General features: G+C 36.4%; 2 protein-coding genes across 4 annotated transcripts; one reads left to right on the top strand and one right to left on the bottom strand.

The window, feature by feature from the left end:
- Positions 1–14,084: 14,084 nt before the first annotated feature.
- Positions 14,085–19,040, top strand: LOC113332652 (probable N-acetylglucosaminyl-phosphatidylinositol de-N-acetylase). 3 transcript variants are annotated; one of them, XM_026579173.1, is made up of 11 exons: positions 14,085–14,195; positions 15,616–15,729; positions 15,824–15,884; positions 16,577–16,647; positions 17,050–17,114; positions 17,210–17,254; positions 17,365–17,445; positions 17,610–17,677; positions 18,021–18,067; positions 18,220–18,380; positions 18,744–19,040. In XM_026579173.1, exons 2-10 carry the CDS (start codon positions 15,627–15,629, stop codon positions 18,240–18,242), a joined length of 564 nt encoding a protein of 187 aa, XP_026434958.1. In that variant the 5' UTR covers positions 14,085–14,195; positions 15,616–15,626; the 3' UTR covers positions 18,243–18,380; positions 18,744–19,040. The 3 variants fall into 3 exon arrangements, with proteins under 3 accessions (XP_026434958.1, XP_026434959.1, XP_026434960.1); XM_026579174.1 differs by lacking the exon at positions 14,085–14,195 and adding an exon at positions 15,189–15,263; XM_026579175.1 differs by lacking the exon at positions 14,085–14,195 and having other exon boundaries at positions 15,608–15,729.
- Positions 19,041–19,646: 606 nt separating this feature from the next.
- Positions 19,647–21,990, bottom strand: LOC113333140 (pentatricopeptide repeat-containing protein At3g49240, mitochondrial-like). The gene has a single exon (XM_026579644.1). The coding sequence runs from the start codon at positions 21,869–21,871 to the stop codon at positions 19,913–19,915; it is 1,959 nt and encodes a 652-aa protein (XP_026435429.1). The 5' UTR covers positions 21,872–21,990; the 3' UTR covers positions 19,647–19,912.
- Between the last annotated feature and the right edge of the window lie 3,062 nt (positions 21,991–25,052).

Here is a 25,052-nt window from a genome sequence, read left to right as displayed (position 1 = left end):
CACAATAAAACAGGAGCACAATTGTTTGTGTAGTTGTTAATCAAAAATGTTCATGTTTAACATGATTTTCCAAAAATAGGTGTTATTTGGAATTTTTGGATTTTTAACAATCCTTCCAACTTGAGAATTTCGGTCTAAGGAAACGAAATATATTATTTTATGTTTTCGGATTTTCCAAAGGTCTTTTGGTCCGAAAGTTGTCCCTTTTAAGAGGAGAAAATTTATCTTGTCTGTATTCGAAAACCCTGAGGAATCCTTTTATATATTTATTCATAACCGAGCATGCCTCCAGTAACTCGCAGTGTCTTAAGGGAAAATAAGGAGGAATCTAAAAAGGTTGAGGATTGTCAAGGAATCAATACAGAGAGAAAGAAGAAAGGCGTTATGTCTGATTATGACTTTGATAGCTCAGTTGGATCACAAATTGAGTTATGTCTGTTGGCTTACAACCTTCAAGATCCAACCAAAACCAAGTGGATTCGTTCTGATAGTATGATTGACTATATTCAAGGTTTTTAGGAACTAAGAACCAATATCATTATAACGGTTCAAATCAAGATTGGCTCAAGGATAAGATTGAGGAAACAAAAGTTGATATAGCTGATATGAAAATTCAAGTTGAAAGACTTGAGAAACAAGAAGTGGTTGTGGACAAGTCTCTTGAGACATGCTTTAAGAGTTTGAACACTGAAGAGACCTCAGTAAACAACAAGAGCACCACTAGAGATTAAGTTATTGTTGTATTACTTAATCTAGTATAATAGACATCAACTTTTGATTTCTTTCATTGATTGTACTGGTCTATTATGAATAAAACTATTATGAATAAAATTATTTGATTGTCAATTTTTCTTGTGATATTTTTCGGTTTACATAGTCTGTGCTTAATTTCTTTTTCGTTATTGCTATGTATGTTTATAGGATGTTTGATTTCGGTTTTACTACCTTAATATTCGATCTCATATATTGTGAACCCTTATGGTTTGAATGACTTTTTGATTTAGCAAGATTAAGTTCTAGCCCATGTTGGTAGGCTTTATCAAAGGATCATGAGGGGTTCTAATAGAAACAATATGTGAAAAAGTCACAATATGTTGAATCGTTTTTGGTATAGCATAAAAGCATATGTGTTTCGATGGTTTTCAACTTTTGCTTGCAATTGTTAAAACCGATTTTCAACCTTTCTCTGGTAAAGGTTGAAGGTTTGTTGTTATTCTTTTGTTTATGCATAAGGATGACAACGTGGTGATATTTCGATATCAATTCTCCTTGGACGAAGATGCTATCATATTAGAGAAGTAGATGCGAAATTTGAGGTAACAATCTTGTTAGTTAATTGTTTTCCTTTTTAAGAAAAGCCTGAGTTTATATTATATATATTTGTTGCTTTTGCTTAACAAAATTTCGGTTCAATTGATGTTTATTCCATGACGTGTCTGTGGATGTGTAATTCAATTGGTTCCGGTTAAGAAATACTATTGTTATCTTGCTTTTTTATATGGTATCAATTGTTTAGGCTTACAAAATTACAGTGCAACTGTGGTGCTTTTAATGTCTATGTTTCAATTGCTTCCGGTTGAGGTGAATAATTATGCAAGTTGATTTATTTTGGTTTGTACAAATTATTTATGGCTTAACGAAATAATTTGTGTACGGGATGAGTTGTTTAGTCCAATTCGATTCTGGATAAGAGAAACTAAGTTAATTCTGATCTTAGTTAGACTTACCGAAGTGAGGTTTCGGTTATTCAAGTCTAATCGAATTCCTTAACAAGAAATGATAGTTAACTAACCTAGTACTTGTCTTGTTTAAAATTGAAAGGTCTAAGTTTATGGATAATTAGAACCTGATGAGTAAAATGGAGTTTATCTTTATTTTGGTCTTATCGAATTAAGCGGTTGTTTTTGAACAATCGGTTTAGGAAAGGGACTAAGGTGCTTAGTTGTTTCTTGGTTTTCTAAACTAAATTGGAAAAAAAATTCGGACGATTGTTTCCTTGGTAACATATCAAAATAAGACTACTTGTAGTTTCGGTTTTGATATTGGTTATCAGAACATGATGTGTGGAACCCTCGTGCCTAACTCTACAGGTTTGCAAGTCTATTCTGAGATTACTAAGATTCTTTTCGTGTTTTCCTTTATTTTTCGTTTCTTTGTCATTTTTGTGACAAAAAGGCGGAGAAATATATGGAGTAAATAGGTGATGCTCGCATTGATTTTATATTGATTGACATCGCTAGGGAAAAGAACATTGGTACTTGAATGTTTTATCTAACGAAAGAGTGAAAGCACAGACTAAGGGGGAGTAATATGTATATAAAGTGGTATAACAAAGACGTGCGGATTGAATATCTACCTATCTTCCTTAGGGGGAATATTTGCTTTGTTATTATAATGTTAACAAAGACATTTTCAAGGATTGAATGTAAGCAGTTCTACTGTGCTGTTGAATCGAGAGTCAAGCGGATTGTAATGAATTCTTATAATTTGTTTATCCATATGATGTAAGAGTTTTGTCACTAAAATTGACAAAGGGGGAGACTGTTAGAGCATTGCTCGGTTGAACCCACCAAGCGTTGGTATGTCAAGTTTGGTTGTCATATTTTAGTGAATCAAAACTCATGTTAAGAGTCGCTTGATTATGTACTAGAGTCAACTTCGTATATGTTAGCTTGAAAGTATTAGGATATGACACACTAAAAGTATTGCGAAGTCTTGAAGATGTGAAGAAGCAAGGAGCTACAACAACAACAATCATCCTTCCACTTGAGGTTAGTGATATTTGACTTGAACTGTTTCATTCCCTAATATATCTTTCAAGTCGTGCATATTGAAAACATAACTGCGAAGAATATTTGAACTCTAGATAGACATAGTATTAAGGAGTACATTATGAGGTTTATTGCTTAACCATTAAACTTTGTAGATAAGACATCGCCATAATCATCTGAATGCTATTTTGATTATGTATGGGTATGAGGTGAGGATTTCATCCTAGGGAACAATGTTTACATGTGTTCTAAGGAAGTAAGTTCATAAACTTGTTTGTGGACCGAAAAGGAAATTGCCGGGTGTTATTGGTTTTGTTATTCATTGCATATCTTATGAATAACGAATATGTGTGATAGAGTATAACCACTCACAACTTGTTGTGTTCTTGGTAGAACTATTCACAAAGGCCTGACTTATGTATTGGTATAACTTTTATTAATAAAACCGATCTTAAGTAATCACCTGTGTTATGATCGGGTTTGTGTGTCTGACCAATTTTGGTAGAAGGGAACCGATACTAGTAAGGGGTGCAGTACATCACAAGGGGAACCGATCCTTGTGTGGGGTGCAGCAAGGTTTATAGCAGAAAGGGGAACCGATCCTATGGACATGTGCAACACGTTTTTAGGCAAAGGGGAACCGATCCTATGGACACGTGCAACACATATAAGTTAGATACCATATATATGTGGGGAACCGATCCTAGTACCTAGTCAACCGAATTTTTGGAAAGCTAGTGTGACTATGCACAGTACTCACATGGAGGTAGAACCGAAACTTGTATTGGTAGAACCATTAAACCCATGATTGTGATTGAATGTTGGTTTGATCAATCACATAGTTCTTGAAAGTCAGATGAATCAATTTTAAACTTGTTTGGAAGTGTGGCAAATCGGTTTCAAGGTTGTAAGTGTGAAAGATAACTTACAAAGTAAAGATGTCGACAAACTTTGAACACGTGCTATGAATGTTTATTTCTATAATTTTTCAAAGATATTCCTTAATGGCTAAGAGAAAAGAATCCCAGGATCGAAACATAAGTAAGTTAAGAATCTTTTAATTAAGGTTATTAATTTCATTTTGTAGGGAAATTCCAAAATTAGTAATGTGCATTTACTAATTAGATTTTTCGAGAGATTTCGATCATTATTTTTTGACAGAGCATTTCCAGGAATTATGAAAACCGAATTTGTGTTTTAATGAATATCTTGAGAATATTTTCGGCTTTGGAAATTCCTTGGTGTCTAAACTTCCTTGTCTATAAATACTTGAAGTTTGCCTTTCTAGCAAACTAATCCTTCGTAACAACAGACTTCCTCTTTTGTTGTTGTTACTAGTGTAGATGCCTATTCGGAGAGGAGAGTAACCTAATTAGGTGAAATCTCTTATGGTCGCGCAGTTTAAAGTCTTCTTTGGGATTGAGAAGCTCTAGCGTGTACCGTTGGTGAGACACTAGATAATTGCGGTTTATCTTTTGTTTTCGATTGATTTGATTGACTAACGGTGGTTGAAATATGATTTCACCTAGTTTTTTATTCTTTAGAATCTTATCTTCTGATATAAGATTCACTCAAACCAGTTCAGAGTTTCGACAGGGATTTTAGACTGTTGTTAGTTCTAAAGACGATCTTGTGATAATCCATTGTTAACAGACTCCGTTTTGTGCGTGATTGATCACAAGAGATTCAAGTGATTGTGTGCAGGTTTTTATTGAAGATTAGATTTGAAGAAAAAGAAGATATTGAAGATCTGACTTGGGTTTTATAATCTATGGTGTGCACAATAATTGTTTCGGTAAAAGAGGATCCAATTAATAATTGGTTTATCATTGTGGTAGATTGGATTGATTAATTGAGTAGATCGGCATCAACACGATTCTTCGGATTAAAGGTGTTGTTGGCTTAATCTTAAACGATTACTTCGGTAATTGAATATAAGATAGAACTAAGGACCTGACGAAGGATTTTATGTTAAGATAAACGGAAGAGCCTTTGTCCGACTCATATCACTTGGTTGAATAGAGTTGATACCAAACAGATTTGTTGTTCCTTTACTATTTGGAATACGAACCAAAGGAATTGTTCCAAGTACGTGACTTATTCATAAGTCGGAGGCGTGGGAATACAGACGAAACTAGGTGAACTATGGGGTTAGTTACTTGGTATCAACTATACGAAGTTAGGTGTAATTTTGTATAGCGGCTTAATCCTGAGAGTATTCAATTCTGGACAAGGTCCCGGGGTTTTTCTGCATTTGCGGTTTCCTCGTTAACAAAACCTTGTTGTGTCATTTACTTTTATTTTCTGCATTATAATTGTCTTATTATAATTAATGTAAATTACACAAACGTTAATTCATATTTTATTTGATAAGCAATCATATTGTGTTTGATTAAGTCTAAACCTTTCTATCAAGTAAATATACTTCGTTGTTGTATTGTCTCGATCTCGTATCCATAGACAATCACACGAAGTGTGAACCAATTAGTTGTATCGTCTCGACTCAGTCCATAGACAATCACTTTAGGAGAAAGAACTTATAGGTAGGAAAAGTTTTAGCTTGAGGTATATTTGGGTACCCTCACCTTTTCAATTGGTATCAGAGCAGGCAAACACGAAAAGATCTAACAGTCTGTGTTTGGTGCGATCCAGCCTATATGAATTGAATGTGATGTCTGATTCAGTTAACGTTATGCAAGAGTATGAATACTCAAATGTTGAAGATGTTACCACTTCGTTGACTCATGATCCAGGAGTTACGAAAACATCTATGTCTATCTCTGATGAAGGAGAAGATGCTGATAAAGAGTTGGTAAAACTCCTAAATCCTATACAGTCTCTGTCTTCTAAAGTGCTCATTTTAAAGACAGAGTCGAATCTTCTTAAATAGGAGATCAGAGAAAAAGACATTCAACTGAACTGTCTAACCAAAGAGAAAATGGATCTTGCTGTCAAATTAGAAGCTCTTGATAAATCTCTTACAGATAAAGAGGCACGTCCTATAATTATGACTAATGATGCTGTTGTGATTTCTACAAATGAGGAAACTAAAAGTCCTTGCTCGACTTTTATAGATTGTGACAAAAAACCGGGTTAATCACATCTGAAACAAATCAAGATGATGGTAGTTTGCCTAACTACACCAAGTTAGAAGAGGATGAGAAAACAGCTTCTAGATCTACTGATGATCAAACGAAATCTTGTCCAAAGAAAACTTTGAACCGATTCCGTGGTGACTCTAAGGAACACAATTTTCGGTCCATAGACAATCACTTTCGGAGAAAGGACTTATAGGTAGGAAAAGTTTTATCTTGAGGTATATTTGGGTATCCTCGCCTTTTCAATCCACTTCAATAATCACATTAGTGAGATTTAGATATTTTGTCGCTTGAGTTTTCCATTCACATAAATTTTCCCCAACCATCACATAAGTTGTATCAAGATTAATAGTATGGTATCCCAAAGTTCTTTCTGCATGAATAAACTTCCACACAATTAACTCAATCCTTGGTGATATACTTCACATTATCTGAAATCTCTTCTATAGAACTTCATTGATGTCCGGTGCTGCATTAATGAATAAGAGATCACCAGAACAAAATTTCTTCCAACATGAGATTATTGAGACAGGATTTGAAGAAAAAATATGCTTTAGCAAATCCATATATTTGATTTTATCATCATATTCCATCAGAAACGCCAAAAGGCTATGATAAATCGTTGTATATGCGTAATTAAATAACAAAAGGCCTGAAGTGGCCATGGATAATCAATGGAAACAACAAACAGAAACCTAAAACCTAATATTGCAAAACGCAATAATTTTTTATTGAAAACAAAAACTACTAGTTAATACTCCCTCCGTCCTATATTAATTGAGTTATTTGTAGTTTGCACAGTTATTAAGGCAAGCAGAAAAGGAGAATATTTTTAAGTATTTTTTAGAATTATACCCTTATAGATAATAACTAGTGAAACTTAGAAATGATTTATTTCTTAAACAATTCCACGGTTTTTCGTAAACTTTATACTATTGAAAAGCATTTTAAAACGCCTACATAACGAATATAAACATAACTATCAAATTATACATATTTCTTATGGTAACAATAATCAATTAAAATGGTAGTTTTAAAAATATCCCCTTGATTATTGGATAACTCAATTATTTGTGGGACAAATTTAAAACCAATTAGCTCAATTAATATTGGACGGAGGGAGTATTACCTAAATTTACCCGGTAGGTCTCAATACTCATATCCAAAACCGAGCAAAAAATTGGAGAAAAAATAGGCTTGAGAAAAACAGGAATAATTCTTTCGGAAATGCGTTTGACCGATCTCTTATTTGTTGCATTCTAGTTTTTTTTCCTTTTGTTTTAGTTGATTTTATCTTGGTTTACTCCGGTGAAACGGACCTTAGGGCGAAAATGTCAGTTAATGAAAGGCCACTCCTACTGCGCAAGATGATGCACGGCGAGGATAAGCTTTTCGTCACAAACGACGTGACCACAGTAACAAAATGAGGCATAGTGAAAGTGGGACCAGGTAACCCTGTGGTATATGTGAAAAATAAAAAAAATTGAGCTCCGTTAAAAATTGAATATACACATGTAAGTATGCTAATGTCCGGGTGTTATTTGTAGGTCGATGTAGCTTGAGGTTGAAAGTAGGGATGAGATCTTTGTTCAGATCTATCAGATTGGTGACAAGTTTAGTACAGTAGTAGGCATGGTCAGAAAACAATTGTCGGCATGACATGCACACAAGAAGATATGCCATGGTGAAGGCATCACGAAGGACATCGTTGTAAATCCACATTTATCCCTTTTCGAATAACATTTGGTCAGCTTATTCACAGTATCATGGGAAAGGTTGCAGATCATTTGGGGAAGGATGCTGCTCCTTTCGGTTTTTCCTTTGGTGGGTTATATAATGGCCAAGTTAACTCAGTGATCAGACACTTGGAATGCTCTTAGACGGACATTGTAATGAGCGAAGTTATGTTAGTATTAGACATATGTGTATGTGTGTCTGTGTCAGTTAAGTGTGTGAGTCAACTAGTCAATGATTGACCTGTTTGTAATATTTTCTTCTGTCTGAATAGTCTTAAATAGGCTTAGTACTCTCTTACAGAGCTTTATACTTTTCATCAATAATAACTACAAGTTCTCTCATGGTTTAACGACCTAAGATCCTGAGCTGAAACTTCTTCAATAAATTTTTCTGGCGTAACAAAAATTTCTCAAATATATTTTTCAAGCGCAACAATTTCTGAATCTCAATATCTTTCCAATATATACATTTTTTACAGATTCACATCTCATCGATTGAGATTGAGATTTTCATTCAAGATCTGAAATCTCGATTCAAGTTCTTCAATAATCTTCATCTTTTTTGATACATGTCATCTACAATTGTTTGTCAAAGGAGAAGAAATATGGCTACACCGAATTCCGCTGCTCAAATGGGTGATTTTACTTTCCCCTTTACTAATATATTTCAATTTTTGTTTCTACAAAATTGGGTTCGAATAATTTCTTGCTGTAGCGAGATCAAATGGAATCAATTCTTGTTTCCACATATCTTTTTGGTTATGTTAATGGTGATGTTTCAGAACCGATAAAACAGATTGAAACTGATGGTGTTTTGGGTTTGAATCCGGAGTGGATACGATGGACGAAAATTGATTCTTTTGTCACCAGTTGTATGAAAGCTACCTTCACTGATTCGATTAATGGTGATGTTTTGGGTCTCTCTACTGCGTAATAAATTTGGGCTTATCTTGAAATCAGTTTTGGCTAGGAAAAGCTTACTTCGAAATCAGCTCATAACATCAAGAAAGGTAATCTTACTGTTTTTGTTTATCTACATAATATCAAGAATATAGTTGATTCATTAGATGCTATTGGAGAAAGGGTTACTCCCTCTGATTTGACAATGTATGTGCTCAATGGTCTAGGAAGAGAATATGATTCTTTTGTGATTGCATCTCATAATAGGGAGGTTCCTTTTAGTTTTGCTGAGCTAAAACCTAGATTACTTAATCATGAGCAATGGCTCTTAGATCAGCAACAAGATTCTACAATTTTATTTGATGCACAAAATCCTTCTACATCTTATAATAGAAATGGAAATTCTGGTAATGGTTATGCTGGGAATGGTAGAGGAAAGTCTAGAGGGAATTTTAAGAATGGTCAAGGTAAAAATAATGGCAATTTCAAGAATTCTCAAGGGTTTATTTCTGGACAGAGTAGCAATTCTGCTCCAGCACATGTTAATTCTGCACAGACTACTGGTGGTATAAGGGATTTGTCCAATGTTGATTGTCAAATTTGTAGAAAGAAAGGGCATTATGCCAGCAGGTGTCATTTCAGATATTATCCACCAACTTTTGCTTCACCTTCAACAAGTAATGCTGGTCAACAACATGCTTTTACTTCCCTAACTGAAGATCAAATCTTTGGTGATCCTTCTACATCTGAGTCTTCACATTGGCTAGCTGATTCAGGAGATACAACACATATGACTGGTGATGAAGCTCTTCTACAAAATACTTCTAATTTCAGAGGCAAAGACAAAGTTCAAGTTGGTAATGGTAAGTCTCTTCAAATAACTTCTATTGGTGATTCTTCTATACAAACACCTAAAACTAGCTTTAGGTTGAACACAGTTCTTTTAGTTCCTGAGATGAAACATAATTTGATTTCAGTTGCTAGATTCACAAAGGAGAATTCTTGTTATTTTAGGCTTGATCCATATGGTTATGAAATTAGAGACTTATATTCAGGTGTTTTGCTTGCTCATGGTTCAGTAGTTAACAATCTATATCCAATTCAGTATGTCTCAAATTTCAAAACTACTCCTTGTGCTTTTTCTGCAACTTTGAATGCATCTTCTAAAGTTTGGCATGACAGGCTAGGTCATCCTTCTAGTCATATTGTTCAAAAGTTGCATTCCTCTAAACACATTACTTTGACTACTCCTAAATTTTCCTCTTTGTGTCATCCTTGTCAGCTTGCCAAGAGTAAAAAATTACCCTTTCAACTCTCTTCCTCTCATGCTGATAAACCTCTTGCTTTGATTCATTGTGATGTTTGGGGTCCATCTGTGCCTTCTTTAAATGGTTACAGATATTATATTGTCTTTGTAGATGATCATAGTAGGTTTCGTTGGATTTATCCAATGGAACTGAAATCAGATGTTGTTAAGTGTTTTACTCATTTTAAATCTCATATACAACTTCAGTTCAATTCCAAAATTTTAGCTTTTCAAGTTGATGGTGAAGCAGAACTTGTTAAAGGCCCTTTTAAGGTTTTATTGGAATCAAGTGGTATTTTAATAAGAATTTCTTGTCCAAAAACACCTGAGCAGAATGGCCTTGCTGAAAGAAGCATAGGCACATTACCGAAATGGGGAATTCTTTGTTGTTTAATGCTCATTGTCCTAAAGAGATGTGGTATGATGCTTTCCTTACAGCCACTTTTTTGATAAACAGAACTCCAACAAGAAAATTGACTTTTAAGTCTCCATATGAGGTGTTATTTGGTGTTTCCCCCGATTATTCTTTTTTAAAAATCTTTGGTACTGTTTGCTATCCACATCTAGCTCATTCCAGAGTTGATAAGTTGTCTCCCAAGTCAGTTAAATGTGTTTTTCTTGGTTATAGCCCTCTGCATAAGGGTTATAAGTGTTATAATCCAGTTACAAAAAAATCTTATGTGTCTAGGCATGTCATCTTTGATGAAAGTCAGTTTTATTTTCATTCCCCTGTATCTGATTCCAATCCTGATACTTCTTTACTACCTGAAACTACATTCTCTGATTTATCTGTTCCTTACCCTACTATTATTACAAGGTCACAAAAAGGTATTTCTAAGTCCAAACAGTTTCCTGATTTTGTAGCTCATGTTACTACAAAATATTCAATGCCTTCTTCTTATACTTCTTTGTTAACTACTGTTACTGAGCCAAAGACTTTTAGGGCTGCTATTAAGATTCCTAAATGGCAGTTCTCTATGAAGGATGAATACACAGCTTTAATGAATAATGATACTTGGGATTATGTAGAGCCTGAACCACATATGGACATTTTAGGTTCTAAGTGGGTTTACAAAATCAAGCAAAAATCGGATGGTTCATTAGATAGATTCAAGTCAAGACTTGTTGCCAAAGGGTACAACCAACAGGATGGTATTGATTTTACATAGTCTTGTAGTTAAGTGTGCCACTGTTAGAGTTGTTTTGTGTTTGGCACTTACAAATAATTGGCAGATTAGACAGTTAGATGTAAGTAATGCCTTTCTTCATGGTTTTTTGAATGAGGATGTATACATGTCACAGCCGCAGGGTTTTATTAATCCAAATTATCCTCCTAACTATGTGTGTAAGTTGAAGAAAAGTTTATATGGATTAAAGCAGGCTCCTAGGGCATGGTTCCATATGTTCAGTTCATTCCTTATTTCTTGTGGTTTTACCAAGTCAGTTTCAGATAATTCTATATTTGTGCATAAGAGTGACAAGGGAATGATGGTTTTATTATTGTATGTTGATGATATTTTGTTAACTGGAAGTTGTTCTGTGATGTTGGATGGTTTAGTTGCTCCTTTAAAAAAAGAGTTTGCAATGAAGGAGTTGGGTGAGTTAGGATTTTTTTCTGGGTTTGGAAGCAGTTAGAGATTTAAATTCTATAAAATTAACTCAGAAGAAATACACTTTAGAACTGTTAGATAAGGCTAACATGATGGATTGTAAGCCTTGTGATACTCATGTTGCAAAGGGTGTTAGATTGCCAGTTCATGATGGAATTAAATTAGACAATCCTACTGATTACATGGCCCTAGTTGGAGCTTTGCAATATTTGACTGTCACTAGGACTGACATTTCTTTTGGGGTTAATTATGTTTCACAGTTCATGCACTCACCTACTGATTTACATTTACAACTAGTTAAGAGGATATTAAGGTATTTGAATGGTACAATTGGTATGGGCATTACTTTGTTCAAAGGAAGTTTATGTAGTTTGAAAGCTTTTTCTGACTCAGATTGGGGTGGTTGCCCAGATACTAGAAGATCAACTTCTGGTTTTGCTGTTTTTCTTGGTCCAAATCTAGTTTCTTGGTCTTCAAAGAAACAACCAACTGTTTCTAAATCCTCTGCTGAAGCTGAGTATAAATGCTTGTCAGTTGCTTCTGCTGAGTTAAAATGGTTGTCATATCTTTTAAGTGATTTACATATTACATTGGATGGTTCTGCATTGCTTTATTGTGATAACACTAGTGCTTTAGCCTTGGTAACTAATCCTGTGTTCCATGCCAGGACAAAGCACATAGAAATACAGTATCATACTGTCGGGAGCTAGTGGGGGAAGGTTTCTTACATCTTCAACATGTAGCCTATGAAGAACAAGTTGCAGATCTTTTTACAAAAGGGTTGTGCTTTCCAACATTTGCAAGATTATTACAGCTATTGCTTGGTTTTTCGTTTTCATCAGCTGCTTCAACTTCCTCAGACAAGATTACTTCCTCAGCTGTTTAGTTCTTGTAAAACTATTTTTTAGTTCTCATTTTTAAGGTTTCGTCTGTCAATCTGACATTGTGTGTCTGTGTGTCTGTGTCTGCGTCAGTTAAGTGTGTGAGTCAACTAGTCAATGATTGACCTGTTTGTAATATTTTCTTTTGTCTGAATAGCCTTAAATAGGCTTAGTACTCTCTTACGGAGCTTTATCTTTTTCATCAAAATAATTACAAGTTCTCTCAGTTAGTATGTCCGCTATGAAACTTAGGCCCATCTCAATTTCAAATAATAGAACAAGATGTTCTTAGCATTATCAGTGATTTAAGGATCAGTTTGGGGAACTCCACAAACAAGGATTTTTACAGGTCTTATGAAGTATGTTTTTGACTTTAGGTTGGCGTTTATTTTCTTTTTGGGATCAGAAAATACATATTTGGGTGATTATACATATATTGCGTCAAGGGTTTCCAGGGACAATTCATCACCACATCTCAAAGTAAGTTTCCAACTTCGCTATCTTATTTTATCAAATTTTGTACATTCTCGGTCATCATTGATTTGTTCAATAGATTGTAACAAAAATCTGGATCTTTTCTATTCTATCAGTCTTAGTTTTTTGTATGACAGCTTATATAACTCCGCAACAATTGCTAACTCATTGCGAAACCAGTCCTACAGGAGCACCCTGCGTTAAGCAAGAGTGAAAGATATATTTGTGGGCTGATGAACTGCAAGAAGCTCTATGTTGCTGTACAAAATGAATGGCATTCATTACGAGTAGCTGCAATGCTCATTTTCTTTCGACAGATTATTAGAGCTCCAAAAGCTTCCAGTATTGCAGTTAAACCTGATATCGCAGAATATCATTGGACTTTATTCAAAGAGAGTGGTGTTCTCATGGAAGCTCCAGAACTGCAACGACCAACACAAAAGAAAATTGGTATTCAGTTCTAACAGTTAATGAGCTCAAGGTAATTAAGGGCAGCTACAGGAAGTTTAAAAACTGATGATAAAATTGAAAAATGTCTTGAAACGGATGATGCTGTTAAGGTTCGGGAATACTTGCAGCGAAGAAAATATATATGAAGTTGTGGTCAAGCAAAGATGGGCAAGATGATAGTATTACAATCTGAAACTTAGCAGTGATACTTGGAACCTTTAGTTAATGAGTACTTCTTGTACCTGAGAAGACTGCATTTTACTCCTTGGCTGAGAGCACAAATGCTAATTGGGTTAGGTACTTGATTTCTCAAAGAAATGAAGATTCTCTCCAGGTTTTGATTTCCTTCTTTCATTGAAAACGTTGCTGGTGGGTTGTCCAAGGAGGCAAGTTTTTGAAAACTCATTACATACATTAACTTCAGCCATTTTTACTGTTTCTATTCCGTGAAATGATGGTAAATTTGTTTATGAGATCTGTTATATAACTTTCCAGTTTGTGATGATATATGTTACCGATCAGTCATGTATGGTTATACCACCAGTCTAAAAAAACAAAGTGGCTTACAACATCATATGATTTGAATGAAATAAAACAAAAAACAAAAAACTCTCACCATGATCAAACAACGAGTGATGCTATACTAATTTGCTCTCTAACTATTTCTTAATTTTTCTTTTTTCTTCTGCCAATCTACTGTCTCATTGAATGAGATAAAAGAACATACTAACCAGCAAAGCAAGAAGGACGCCACCTGGTGCGTAAGACGGGTTACTTCCTCGTAATTATTAAGGATTGTGAGTCTGTGACACGAAGAAACAACAGTTCTACACAAACATTCATTAAAACCCGTCTCCCAAAGAAACTAGCTGGGGGCACTTTTGGGTGGGTTGGTCGCGCTCATGTGAAATCGGTTGTTTGTGAATCATTTTGTAAGAAAATCAACGGCCACTGATTCAAAAATTTCTGGTAGTTCTTCATCCTTCTCCCTCTTCTTAAATCTAGAAATAGAAACACCGTTACAGAAGTCCATTATTCTTCATCGTCCTCAAATTTAAGGGGGTTAGTCGTGGGAGAGTTTGAGAGATTTTAATGGAGTTAGTAAATCCCCTCTTAGTGGTGAGAGATTTGATTAGAATCTTTTAAACTCCCTGTTAATCGTAAAACACTAGAGTCATAGGGAGTTTATAATTTGGGGGAGTTTGAGGGAGTTTCATGATGTTTTTGTGCTTGGACAAAATCTCTCAAAAAACAAGAGATTTCTGGGGAGTTTGGGTTAAACCCCCAAATTACCTAGACTCTCTCACACTCCCTCTAAATCCCTAGAGATTTAAATACATTAAAATCTCTCAAACTCTCCCACGACTAACCCCTAAGAGTTTGAATTTCAAAATCAGGTAATTTTTCTTAAATTAGTCTTTCTTATTATTTTTCTTCTCGTGGCTTGAATTGGATTCAGATTGAGATGGGATGCAGAGATACAGTGGAAATTTTACTCAGTTTTCCGTCGATGAATCGATAGGGATTTTACTTAGTTTTTTCTTTACGAATTAGGTTTAATTTAAGAAGAATCATATTCTTTCCTAAGATTCTTATGTTTACAACTAGTCCTTGTTTGTGCTCACATTTGTTTGTGAAATTACCTAAGTGATGATTTTTGGATAGAGAAGTGTTTAGCCTATGTGTCTTTAACAATAATGTGGTATTTTACATGGCTTCATATGTCTGAGCTGAAGTTACTGAACTTGTATAATAGAGCATCAACTAGAACTTGGGTGCAAATGCCACGTGGAAAAGTTATTGACAGTAACTTACTGATATGGTATGCTAATGAAGAGTACTCGGAACTCTTTCAGGTGCAGTAAGCTATCATATTAGCCTAACTTGGGCAACCAAAAATGGGTCTCTAATGACCCATGGATTATTGCGATAAAGCATCTACTGTAGCTTGGGTATTAGATACAGAGCTCAACTTGTATTGGTAATTTGCATACACTGAAGGTGGTCCTTGTTTGCTGCACACTCTGCTTGTATATGGTGGGTCAAGTGACTTTCATGTGATTCAACCAACAATTCTACTTCTTAATGTGTGTTTTGTTTGTGAGTCAAGCAACATTTCTTCTTGGTATTGAAGCAACAATAATTATTTACTGCCCTTTTAGTGGATATGATTACTGCAATAAAACTCTACTTTTATTTCGCTTTTGTAAAAAATCGAATAATAACTTGCTCAATGATTCTTCTTTGCGTAATAATTTGTGTGCTTAAGACGTTCTCGGAATATAAATGTTCACATTGACATCTTGAATCACTGCTTTCCTCCTTTTTACGTTTGCCATGTGAAAATTGTATCCCAAACATGCTTATGGTGAAGTTTTTAATGTGTCAGGTACACGGTAGATGGCTTTAATTCTTATAGCCATCGCTCTAATTTTACTGTGGGTAGTTTCGCTGTGCAAAATATTTTATTCTTCATCACCTAAGGCCGCATTTTTCTCTGAAGGTGAGTGATGAGTTAATATCTTCTGCATATATTGCACTTTCGTGCTTCTTACATGTATTGTTAATTAAACGTTTTGCACAATCGTTTCACATAGGCGAAGCTGTTCGTAAAAGAAACATCTTGCTGGTTGTTGCACACCCAGATGACGAGTCAATGTGAGCTTTCTCACTATTTCAACATGTATTTGGATTGCTAATTTTTCTGCATATAAGTAGTAAGTTTGGCTGCTTGACCCAGATTCCATGCGCATATTCTATCTGGACCAGAACTATTCATATGTTTTTCATTACATTTGAATTTTGTAACTTGTTTTCGAGTCAACAGTCTAGTTTGTTTGCTACATATGAGCCTGAATGGTATACATAGTCTTGGGACCGGTGATAGCAACCATATCTCATCATGCAATCACTAATTTGTCGAAGCTCTCTTCAATGACTGCTTAGGATGTTGAGCCTCTTTGCTCTCACTAATGTGAATTCACATCTTGTTTCTTTCAGTGACTTGTCATATAGTTATCAGGTCTATTAAAAATACTCATGACACGTTTAGGAGTGAGGAGGTTTTTTTAATTAAGCTACTCACTAGTTTCATACACATGACTTGTATTGCACCTAAATTCTATTTCTGGATTGGTTGTCTGTTTGTTATGCTTTATAATCAGTCAGTCGCAATGTTGTTTTCAGATTGATCGTCTATTTGCTATGATATATGGCCAGTTGGTTACTGGTACAATCTGTTGTTCTATGTAGCAACATTTACATGTCTTCTCTTTTTTGTAAATCAAAATTTTTGTCTATTATAATTTTCACTTTAACAGAATCTTAAATCGAAATATAGCACTTTTCAGGTTCTTTTCGCCAACCATTCTGTATTTGACTTCACAAGGCAATAATGTTCACATCTTATGCATGTCGACAGGTATGACAGTAATCAAGTCAGTTCTATATAATAAATTATAAACATCTGGCGATGCCTCTTGCATTTGGAGGAAAGTGACATTAAGAAAAACACAAGTAATTTTGTTATGTCTGTTTATCTGATGAAACTTGGATTCTTTAAGCCAAATTTCACTAGTCAGATTTCTGTATAAGTTGAATTCAAAAAGATGCCCTGATAACAAATATCAAATGCATTACTGAAACTGTACCATATATGGATCATTATGAACTAAGAACTGCACCGTGCATTCAATTTCTTAGAAATATGTTTTGCCTTGATATGAGTATAAGAGCAAGACTCACCATGGTTAAATTGACAACCCTATTTGTAATTACTAGTAACCCTTACTCCTTAAAAATCTAATTTGCCTTACTTTTGCAGGTAATGCTGATGGCAAGGGGGATACTAGAAAGGAAGAACTTTATCAAGCTTGTGCTTCACTAAAGGTGATGCTTCATTCTTCTCTTGGTTTTACACTTGATTTCAAATCAAAATACAACAATATAGAATAAATGGTCAATTTTCTGAACAACATTTACAGGTTGGACCAGAACAAGTCAAGATCTTAGATCATCCAGATTTACAGGTGACAATAGTATTCCTGTGCAACCTAAGTACTTAATGTTTACATCATCATGTAATAAGGATCAGACTCAGGTCACCATTTGGTAATTAGTTGTTTGGTATCATTAATAGGATGGATTCAACCATATTTGGAGCCAGAGCTTGCTGGCAGAGATTATTAAAAAGGAAATTGCAAGTCAAGCCATTGACTTGGTAAGTTTTACTGTATGTAATTTGATTCAGATGCTACTTTTACTGTTCACTTATGGAGCCTTTTTAATATAATCAGAATCACAATGGTAGAACTTCAAAATCGATCGCATATAATTAGAGTATTACACACATCTCATTTACATTCTTATATTTGTGGCATCTAGTTGATTACTTTCGACTGCTATGGAGTTTCTAGGCATCAGAATCACCGTGATGTACATCTTGGAATACTGTAAGTTTATTTCTAATTTTCTGTTTAAATTGATAATTAGTAACTTTAGTTGGTTAATCCTCAATTAGCTACAGTTCCTAAACTTAGGAAAAGCTTTAGTTCACTCTTGTTGATGTCACCCAACGTTACGGATTTTCAATAATATTAGTCAAAATGTAGTCGTTATAGACTGAGGTTATGAGATTGCTCTTCAAGTCTTCACAGTATATGGTTTTCGACTTATTGTGATTATTGAAGAATCGTAGATGAAATGGTCATTCCGTAGCTTTAGACACTTTATTACTTAACAAGTATCATTCATGTTTATGGGATTGACTTTATTTAACTGGAACCAATTGAACAGAATGCTCTTGCGTGAGACCACAAAGAAGTATCGAAGCTTGGGAGCTTGTAAGTTTTTCACTCCTGAATTTTCGTTCTCCAAGTTTCACATTACTATGCTACAGCTGTTACGATTTCTAACTACACCTGAACCCTTGACTATTTCTATTACCCGAGGATTTTCTTTGGTAGCATTATGAGTGTTGCTGATTTATTTTTAGGTAAGTGTGAGCATGCTACGTAAATATAGTGGACCGGTGGATATCTGGATGTCCTTACTATGTACCAGCTGTTACCCAAAGCAACAAATGTGCTGCTTGATTAATGGGCATCCACGTAAAAGCTTTCTTGCAATGGCACAACACCAGAGCCAGTGGATATGGTGCATATTCCTCTCTCTCTCTCTCTTTTTTTTTTCTTTTTCTTTCTGTCTACGACCTTTGTATGAAAGCAGCCATTGGGAGTTTGATTATCTACCCACTTGTACATGGGTAAAAATAACCCTGCCATCCTAAGTTTCAATCCCGAGGATGATCCCCTAGTAAAAATTTTGGTTTTGTTCACCACTGTATATGCGGACAAAAATGCGTTTGAACTTTTCAGCCACTCGGTTATACCGCATCGATCCCAGTTTCAAAGTTGAAGGTCATTGTTATTTTCACCCAAGTGATCATAATAGTCTGATAAAGCTAAACTCCTTTTTTTTTCGCTTCAATATGCACTGATTGTGGTATCATTTCTTCAGGTTCAGGAAGCTGTTCGTGTCGTTCTCCAGTTATACCTATGTGAATGTGCTGAAAAAGATTGATGTTTAAGTTTTTGTTTCTAAAGTTTAGATAAAGTGTGACTGACATGCATTAGTGAGTTATTTATTATATGTAAGAATTACTGGATTTTGGGGATTGAAAGTCATGGTTTTAAGTTATCTTTGGCAGTAGTTCTTCTGTGCTCAAGGAATCAGTTCTTCTGTACTCAACGAATCATAACCTTGTACCAGAAGTTCTGCGTATACCAAATATTATTGCAAGGAAAGGGCTTAAAGCTAGCACCGCGCAAGACCATGGCATTATCAGTTAGCATTTAGGAAAATGTATGTCAGTGGAGTACTTCCGCAACCATAAGTAACCTGAACAGACAAAAATTAGAGCATAGCTGGGCTTTTCCAAGAATGTAATTTGTTCTCGGCCTTTGAACGCTAGATATGCGAGGCACAAAAAGTCAAGAAATAATCATGTATGGATGATTAAAAGATCAGATAAACTGATAGTATATTCTTTCAGCGCTATCCACCTCTGAGAGTCCAGAACTCCAATATTTTTATGATATGCTAAAATTTCTACATTTCCACGACTTCAACTACTTCTTTTGCTGATCGATACCTCCAACGTTCAGATAAGTTTGAAATTTTCAAACAAACTTGTGAAGAATCACATAAAGCTGGTGGGCACTATAACATCAATATGCCTTATCATTCCCATATTTAATTTTTTTAAGGTATAATCCTGATTCGGACTGAATGAGGGGTATTCCAGACACAACAGAAATCGTATTTATCTTTTTATATTTATTATATATCCTTCTGCACTGCTCACAGAATCTTTAAATTGACCAAAAATCTTTTTGTACTTGGGCTACATTGGTTCAGAAATTTTCATCCCATCCAATGTTCTTAAAAAATAAGGCTAAATTTAGAGAAACAGCTGTTTAAGCTTTTAAAAGATGACTACATGGTGTGATGCACAGCTGCAAAAGGAAAACTAATTGGTGGCTCTTCCTACAAAGGGAGCAGTTTCCAAAAGTAACAGAACCCTAAGATTGTGGTGTACATGGTGCAGTTTCCATAAAATATGAGAGAACTAAAACGGCAACCTATGCTCATAATTATTTGCAAGGAATCAAGAGAACCATAGTTTATCATGCAACTACCTGCTCGACCCATCCTTTGTCTCCTGTCTTCACTTCATTACCTAAGTTAGCACCATTAGTGGAGTCTTCTATGACCTCAGCAGCAGTAACTTCTTCTACGGCCTCCGCAGCAGGAACTTCTTCTACAACCTCGGCAGGAGGAACTTCTTCTGTACCCTCTTTGTCACTAGAACCCAGAAAATCCCCAATGGAAAACTTAGACCTAGCATTTGCTGCTTCCGCTGCTGCTGTTTTTTCCTCAGCTTCCGCCTTTTGCCGTTCTTTCTCCTCCTTCTCTCGCTCTTTCGCCTCAATTAATTGAACCAATTTGTCCTCTCTCCCTACTTTCCTCAGTTCACCGGATACATATTCTTTCATCTCTGAACTCAAACCTACACTTTCATCACTCAACATGCCATTAATTGTTTTAAGTACCTCATCGAGCTTCCCTGCCTCGCATAAAGTCTTCAGCATAGATTCAAAACAGGATATATCAGCGCTCAATCTTTCTACCATCTGATCAAAACACAACTTGGCTTCATCAATTTTCCCTGCTTCAATTAATCCATCAATAACCTTACTAAAAACAACCAAATTAGGTCTCAACCCAGATTCCAACAGCTTCCCAAAATACTCATTAGCATCATCCGTCCGATTCTCTGGAAAACAAGCATCCATTAGCAAAACATACGTAACTTCATCAGGATTAATCCCCTTTTCACCCATCTCATTGTACAGCTCTTCAGCTTCAGCCACCAAAGAATTCCCACATAACTGTTCAATCAAATTATTATACGACACAGTATCTGGATTGCATCTTTTCTCACCCATGTTTCTGAAAACCTCAATTGCATCCTTAAATTTCTTTTGTGCACAATAACCATCAACCATAACATTGAAAGTCCCTAAATTTACAGTTATCTTCATTGGAGGATTATGTTCAGAGCACATCTTGTCAAACAAATTCAAAGCTTCATCAAATTTCCCATTTTTATTCAAGGCATCTAAAATCGAATTATAAGCAACAGCACTCATTCTAATACTAGAGTTCTCACCAACAGCTTCATGATAACAATCCATTGCTTCCTTTTCCATTCCTTTCAAAAAGTAAGCTTTCATCAGATTCCCATAAACAATTCCATCAGTAACAGACCCCCCAATTTTCGTCTTCAACTCCTCAAACAAACTCAGAGCACCATCTGAATCCCCATTTTTCACAAGTCCTAACAATAGATAATTATAAACAGCAGGATCAGGTTTTAAACCCTTTTCAATCATATCATCTTTCAGAGGTAAAGCTTGCTCAATTTTTGAATTATCAACTAACCCTTTTACTAAAATCCTAAAAGTAGTTGGAGACGGACTAAAAGTGGCATTATTAATAAGTTGTCGATAATGTTCCAATGCAGTATCAGTTTTTCTACAATCACAATAAGCAGTAATAAGTAAATTAAACGTTAGCACACTCGGAACAACCCCAGCTTGAGTAATGAATCGATGAAGAGTAAGAAAATCCGCATATTTGGATTGTCGAATAAGAGCAGCCATAACTGTATTACAAGTAAACACAGTCGGTTTACAATTGGAATAAATGGAGTGACGAGTGTATAACGAAGCCTCCTCAAGATCATTTTCACGAACCAATTTAAGAATCTTGTTATGAAGATTGAGACGATTTCCTGTCAAGACTGAAACATGTTCAGGAAGTTTTGGCGCATTAGGGTTAGGGTTTGAAATAGGTGTTAAAGGACGACGTTGAGGTTGTGATTGACGTAATGAGTTTGATGGTGGTTCCATACGAAGACGGCGTTTTCTACGTCTACGTTCTGCAGCTGCATCTTCTGGGGTTGCGAAAGAGAGTAGACGCAGAGACAGAAAGTACGGTGGATATTGTTGTCGAAGATGGATGTGGTGAGGCTTTGCTAGGGTTTTCAGATGAGTGAAGAAACACGGTTTGGATAGAGCCATGAATTGCAACTTGAAGATTTTTGTTTAATTTTTTTTTCTCGCAAAGAGTGATAACAGAAAATGAATGAATTAGGGTTTTTGAAGAGGTTTTAGCAAAGCGAAGAAGAGATAAAGCCTCTCCTATAATTCGTTTAGGATGAGGCGACGAAATGGGATGAACGACCAAGTTGTAACTTGGGCTTGGGCCGGAATTCACGTTAGAGATGGTAAAATGCGATTACTGACTAGCACCTTGATTATTATTTTTTTTTTGTTGCTGACTCAGCGTCTGGAACGGACTCGGTTCCTGCTTCAATTCGAGACTCGAGACAGATGTTAGACCGTTTGTTTGCTTTTTTGAGTTAGATCTGACTCGCGTTCTGAGCTAGATCTAACTCCTGATTCGGATCTGTTTGAGTCAGGTAATAAAATACTCTTGACCCATGAGAATAAACTATTGACTTGTATTTTTGAACTAGATGAGTTAGATCTGACTTAAAAAATAAACATATGGGTCATATCTAGATGAGTCATGTGATTTCAGTTAAATCCAGGTGTTGATGGTGGTTTTTAGTATAGGGCGAAAATTGTAAAAGTCTATCTACCTGACCCGGCATTAGATGTAGTAGACATTGATATGTTTATATTCCGTAGGGAATTTGGAGAATATATCAAAATCTGATGAGTGTCCATGTCTCTCTTCATATTATGTTGAAACTCAAGCTCCTAAATGAATTGTTCACTAGTATAAAGCCTAATGAGTGTATAAGCTCCTAGTTGCATTACTCACTAATGGCAGAGCCTGCCGAGTATTTTTATTATGCTATGTTCCCCGACAGAATCCTTAATATTGATATGTCATGACAATTTGTGTTCACTCGCAGCAGAGTAGAACGAATTTCCAAGTATCAAGGTTAAGGTCCTAGCATAAAAGTACTCAATCGGAAAGCATACTGCTCTCTGGCAATAAACTTAAAGAACTATGTGTCAACACACATAATTCAATCAATTTTGTGATAATTCACAAATATTCGAATATTAACCTGATTTGCAAAATTAGGGTTTTGCGCCCTGCGCAGCATATTAGATCATGCCTGTCGAAATTAAGCCTAGGCGAGCTAGGTAATTAATCCGCCATGGATTAGTAGTGCAAAATCCTACCCAAAATCAGAAAACAATGAATAAAATGAGCCGCGAAACAGGAGCAACAACAAAGAAAACGTGGCCATGCCATAAGCCAGCCGGCGCCACTTGCAAGTGGCCACACCTCATGTTGCTCGACCGACGCCTATTTCCTGTCAACCAATCAGGTCGCTCTAAACCCGCCACACGCACACCATAGGTGTGGCCATACCCGCCACACGCACACCAGAAGTGTGGCCAAACCCTCCACACGCACACCAGAAGTGTGGCCACGCCCATGTCTGGACGGTCCCCTTTTTTTCGACCAATCAGGTTGCTCTAAACCTGCTGCAGTATTAAAAAAGAGAAGCAAAATTGTGCCAATACCAAATTGGTTTTCCAAAGTTGCGCCAATGCGCTAACTGGCATGCCAAACGTGCATGCCCAACGTGCCGGACGTGCCACTTTGCGACTGAAGTATGCCGAACGTGGCAACATACCATAAATAGTGCACTTACATGTCAACCCATCTTTTGTTTGTGGCCAACGCCATAACAGACTTCAATGTGGTTATCTTAACCAGAAACACGACCTTGCATGGTCTAAACCCTAATTTCCAGTCGTGGCACAAATTATGCCACTTCGGGCCCCACAACATGCCACGAGCCGTGCGGGACCCAGGAAACCCTAATAAAGACGTCATATCATAGCCACCCGTGGCAATCCTTGCTCCTGTGGCCGTTTCCATATGATGGCCTGGCTATGGAACCATTTGCACAAAACATCGATGCGCCACGACCACATGCCACATGTCATATGCACTTGCCAAAACCCTAATTTAGGCAAAGTTGCTACGCCAACCAAGCCAAGTAACGTTTCCCAGAGCATTGGTATTGATGTGGCAACATGGCCAATGTTGCCATGCCACATTTGGGTCTAATACCAATGTGCCAAAATCTAGCGGTCATGACTACGCCAGGCGTTACTTGCACCATCGTGCCACTGACATGCGCTAACTATGTCAGCCACGCCACCATGCCGCAGCGCACGTGCTAATTAGGATTTCGATACGCCAAATCCTAATTTATCTAAAGTCGCCATGCCAACTAGGTCAAGTGATTCTCCTATGGCCTTAAGTTTAACTTAGCAACAGGGCCAATGTTGCCGGAGCCATATTCGGGTCTAACACCAATATGCCAAAATAGCTGCGACGGCTATGCCACTGGCATGTCGCCACGCTACGGCTACGCCAAGCGCCACTATGCCAATGGCGCCACTTTGCTATACAACAGGATGTAGCCATAATCAATGGCCACCCTTTCTCATAAGCTACAATCTCAGTCGTCCAAAATCGCCATGGAATTGACAGGCCTGTGGCAAGTTTTAGACAGCCATTCAAGGAAAGCCTAATAGCATTACATGTTATTTTCCTACGGCAAGTCTCTTGACTTTGACTTGCCACACGTAGCAATCTGCTACACGATTTCCACGAAAACACTCGAGACATCAAACATGTCACAAACTGGGGGATGCTCATCAGGGTATTGGTCTGGCGGTTTACAGCGTGCGGCGTGCAACACGCCCATTATAAGAAAGTGTCAGAAAGCAGGACAATTAGTGGCAGTAATAAGTAGTGAACTAACCAGTTTCCTACATGTTAGGAACGTGGTCTCTAGCATTTACAGACAATCCCACTTCTCCATTACTCAATCACTCCCACTTTCTACGAGATCAGGGTGCGTTCAATATGACTTGTATAAATAGTTTTACCTATTTCCACAAAATAACAAGTTTTGGTGAGAACAACCAACACAATATCCAGAAAAATAACAAAGAACTGATAGCTTTCATTCCGCAAGCCAGTCTCCAAATTCTGATACAAGTCATAAAATAGCCACACCTTCAGAATTAACCATTTTGGTCTCAACACCTTCTTCGCTTCCCTCCCTAAGACCAACCCTTCTCCTTCACTTTGTGACCGAAGCAAGACTGGAACGACAATTTCTTGGTTTAGGCCAGGATTGTACAGATTGATCTCTCGAATCTAAAGTACTCCCGTGCAGTGCATTTGTTTTAGGTT

Source organism: Papaver somniferum, unplaced genomic scaffold, assembly GCF_003573695.1.
Source record: "Papaver somniferum cultivar HN1 unplaced genomic scaffold, ASM357369v1 unplaced-scaffold_132, whole genome shotgun sequence".
NCBI lineage: Eukaryota > Viridiplantae > Streptophyta > Magnoliopsida > Ranunculales > Papaveraceae > Papaver > Papaver somniferum.
The sequence above is the reverse complement of the archived record's forward strand: the minus strand, read 5'-3'. Positions and strand labels throughout refer to the sequence as shown.

Excerpts from the sequence above, each read along its gene's own strand:
- LOC113332652 (XM_026579173.1), top strand. The coding sequence starts at position 15,627 with ATGGCTTTAATTCTTATAGCCATCGCTCTAATTTTACTGTGGGTAGTT. Across the intron at positions 17,678-18,020 it reads GATGTACATCTTGGAATACT|AATGCTCTTGCGTGAGACCA; the intron begins GTAAGTTTATTT and ends CCAATTGAACAG. Across the intron at positions 18,068-18,219 it reads GTATCGAAGCTTGGGAGCTT|GTAAGTGTGAGCATGCTACG; the intron begins GTAAGTTTTTCA and ends ATTTATTTTTAG.
- LOC113333140 (XM_026579644.1), bottom strand. The coding sequence starts at position 21,871 with ATGGCTCTATCCAAACCGTGTTTCTTCACTCATCTGAAAACCCTAGCA.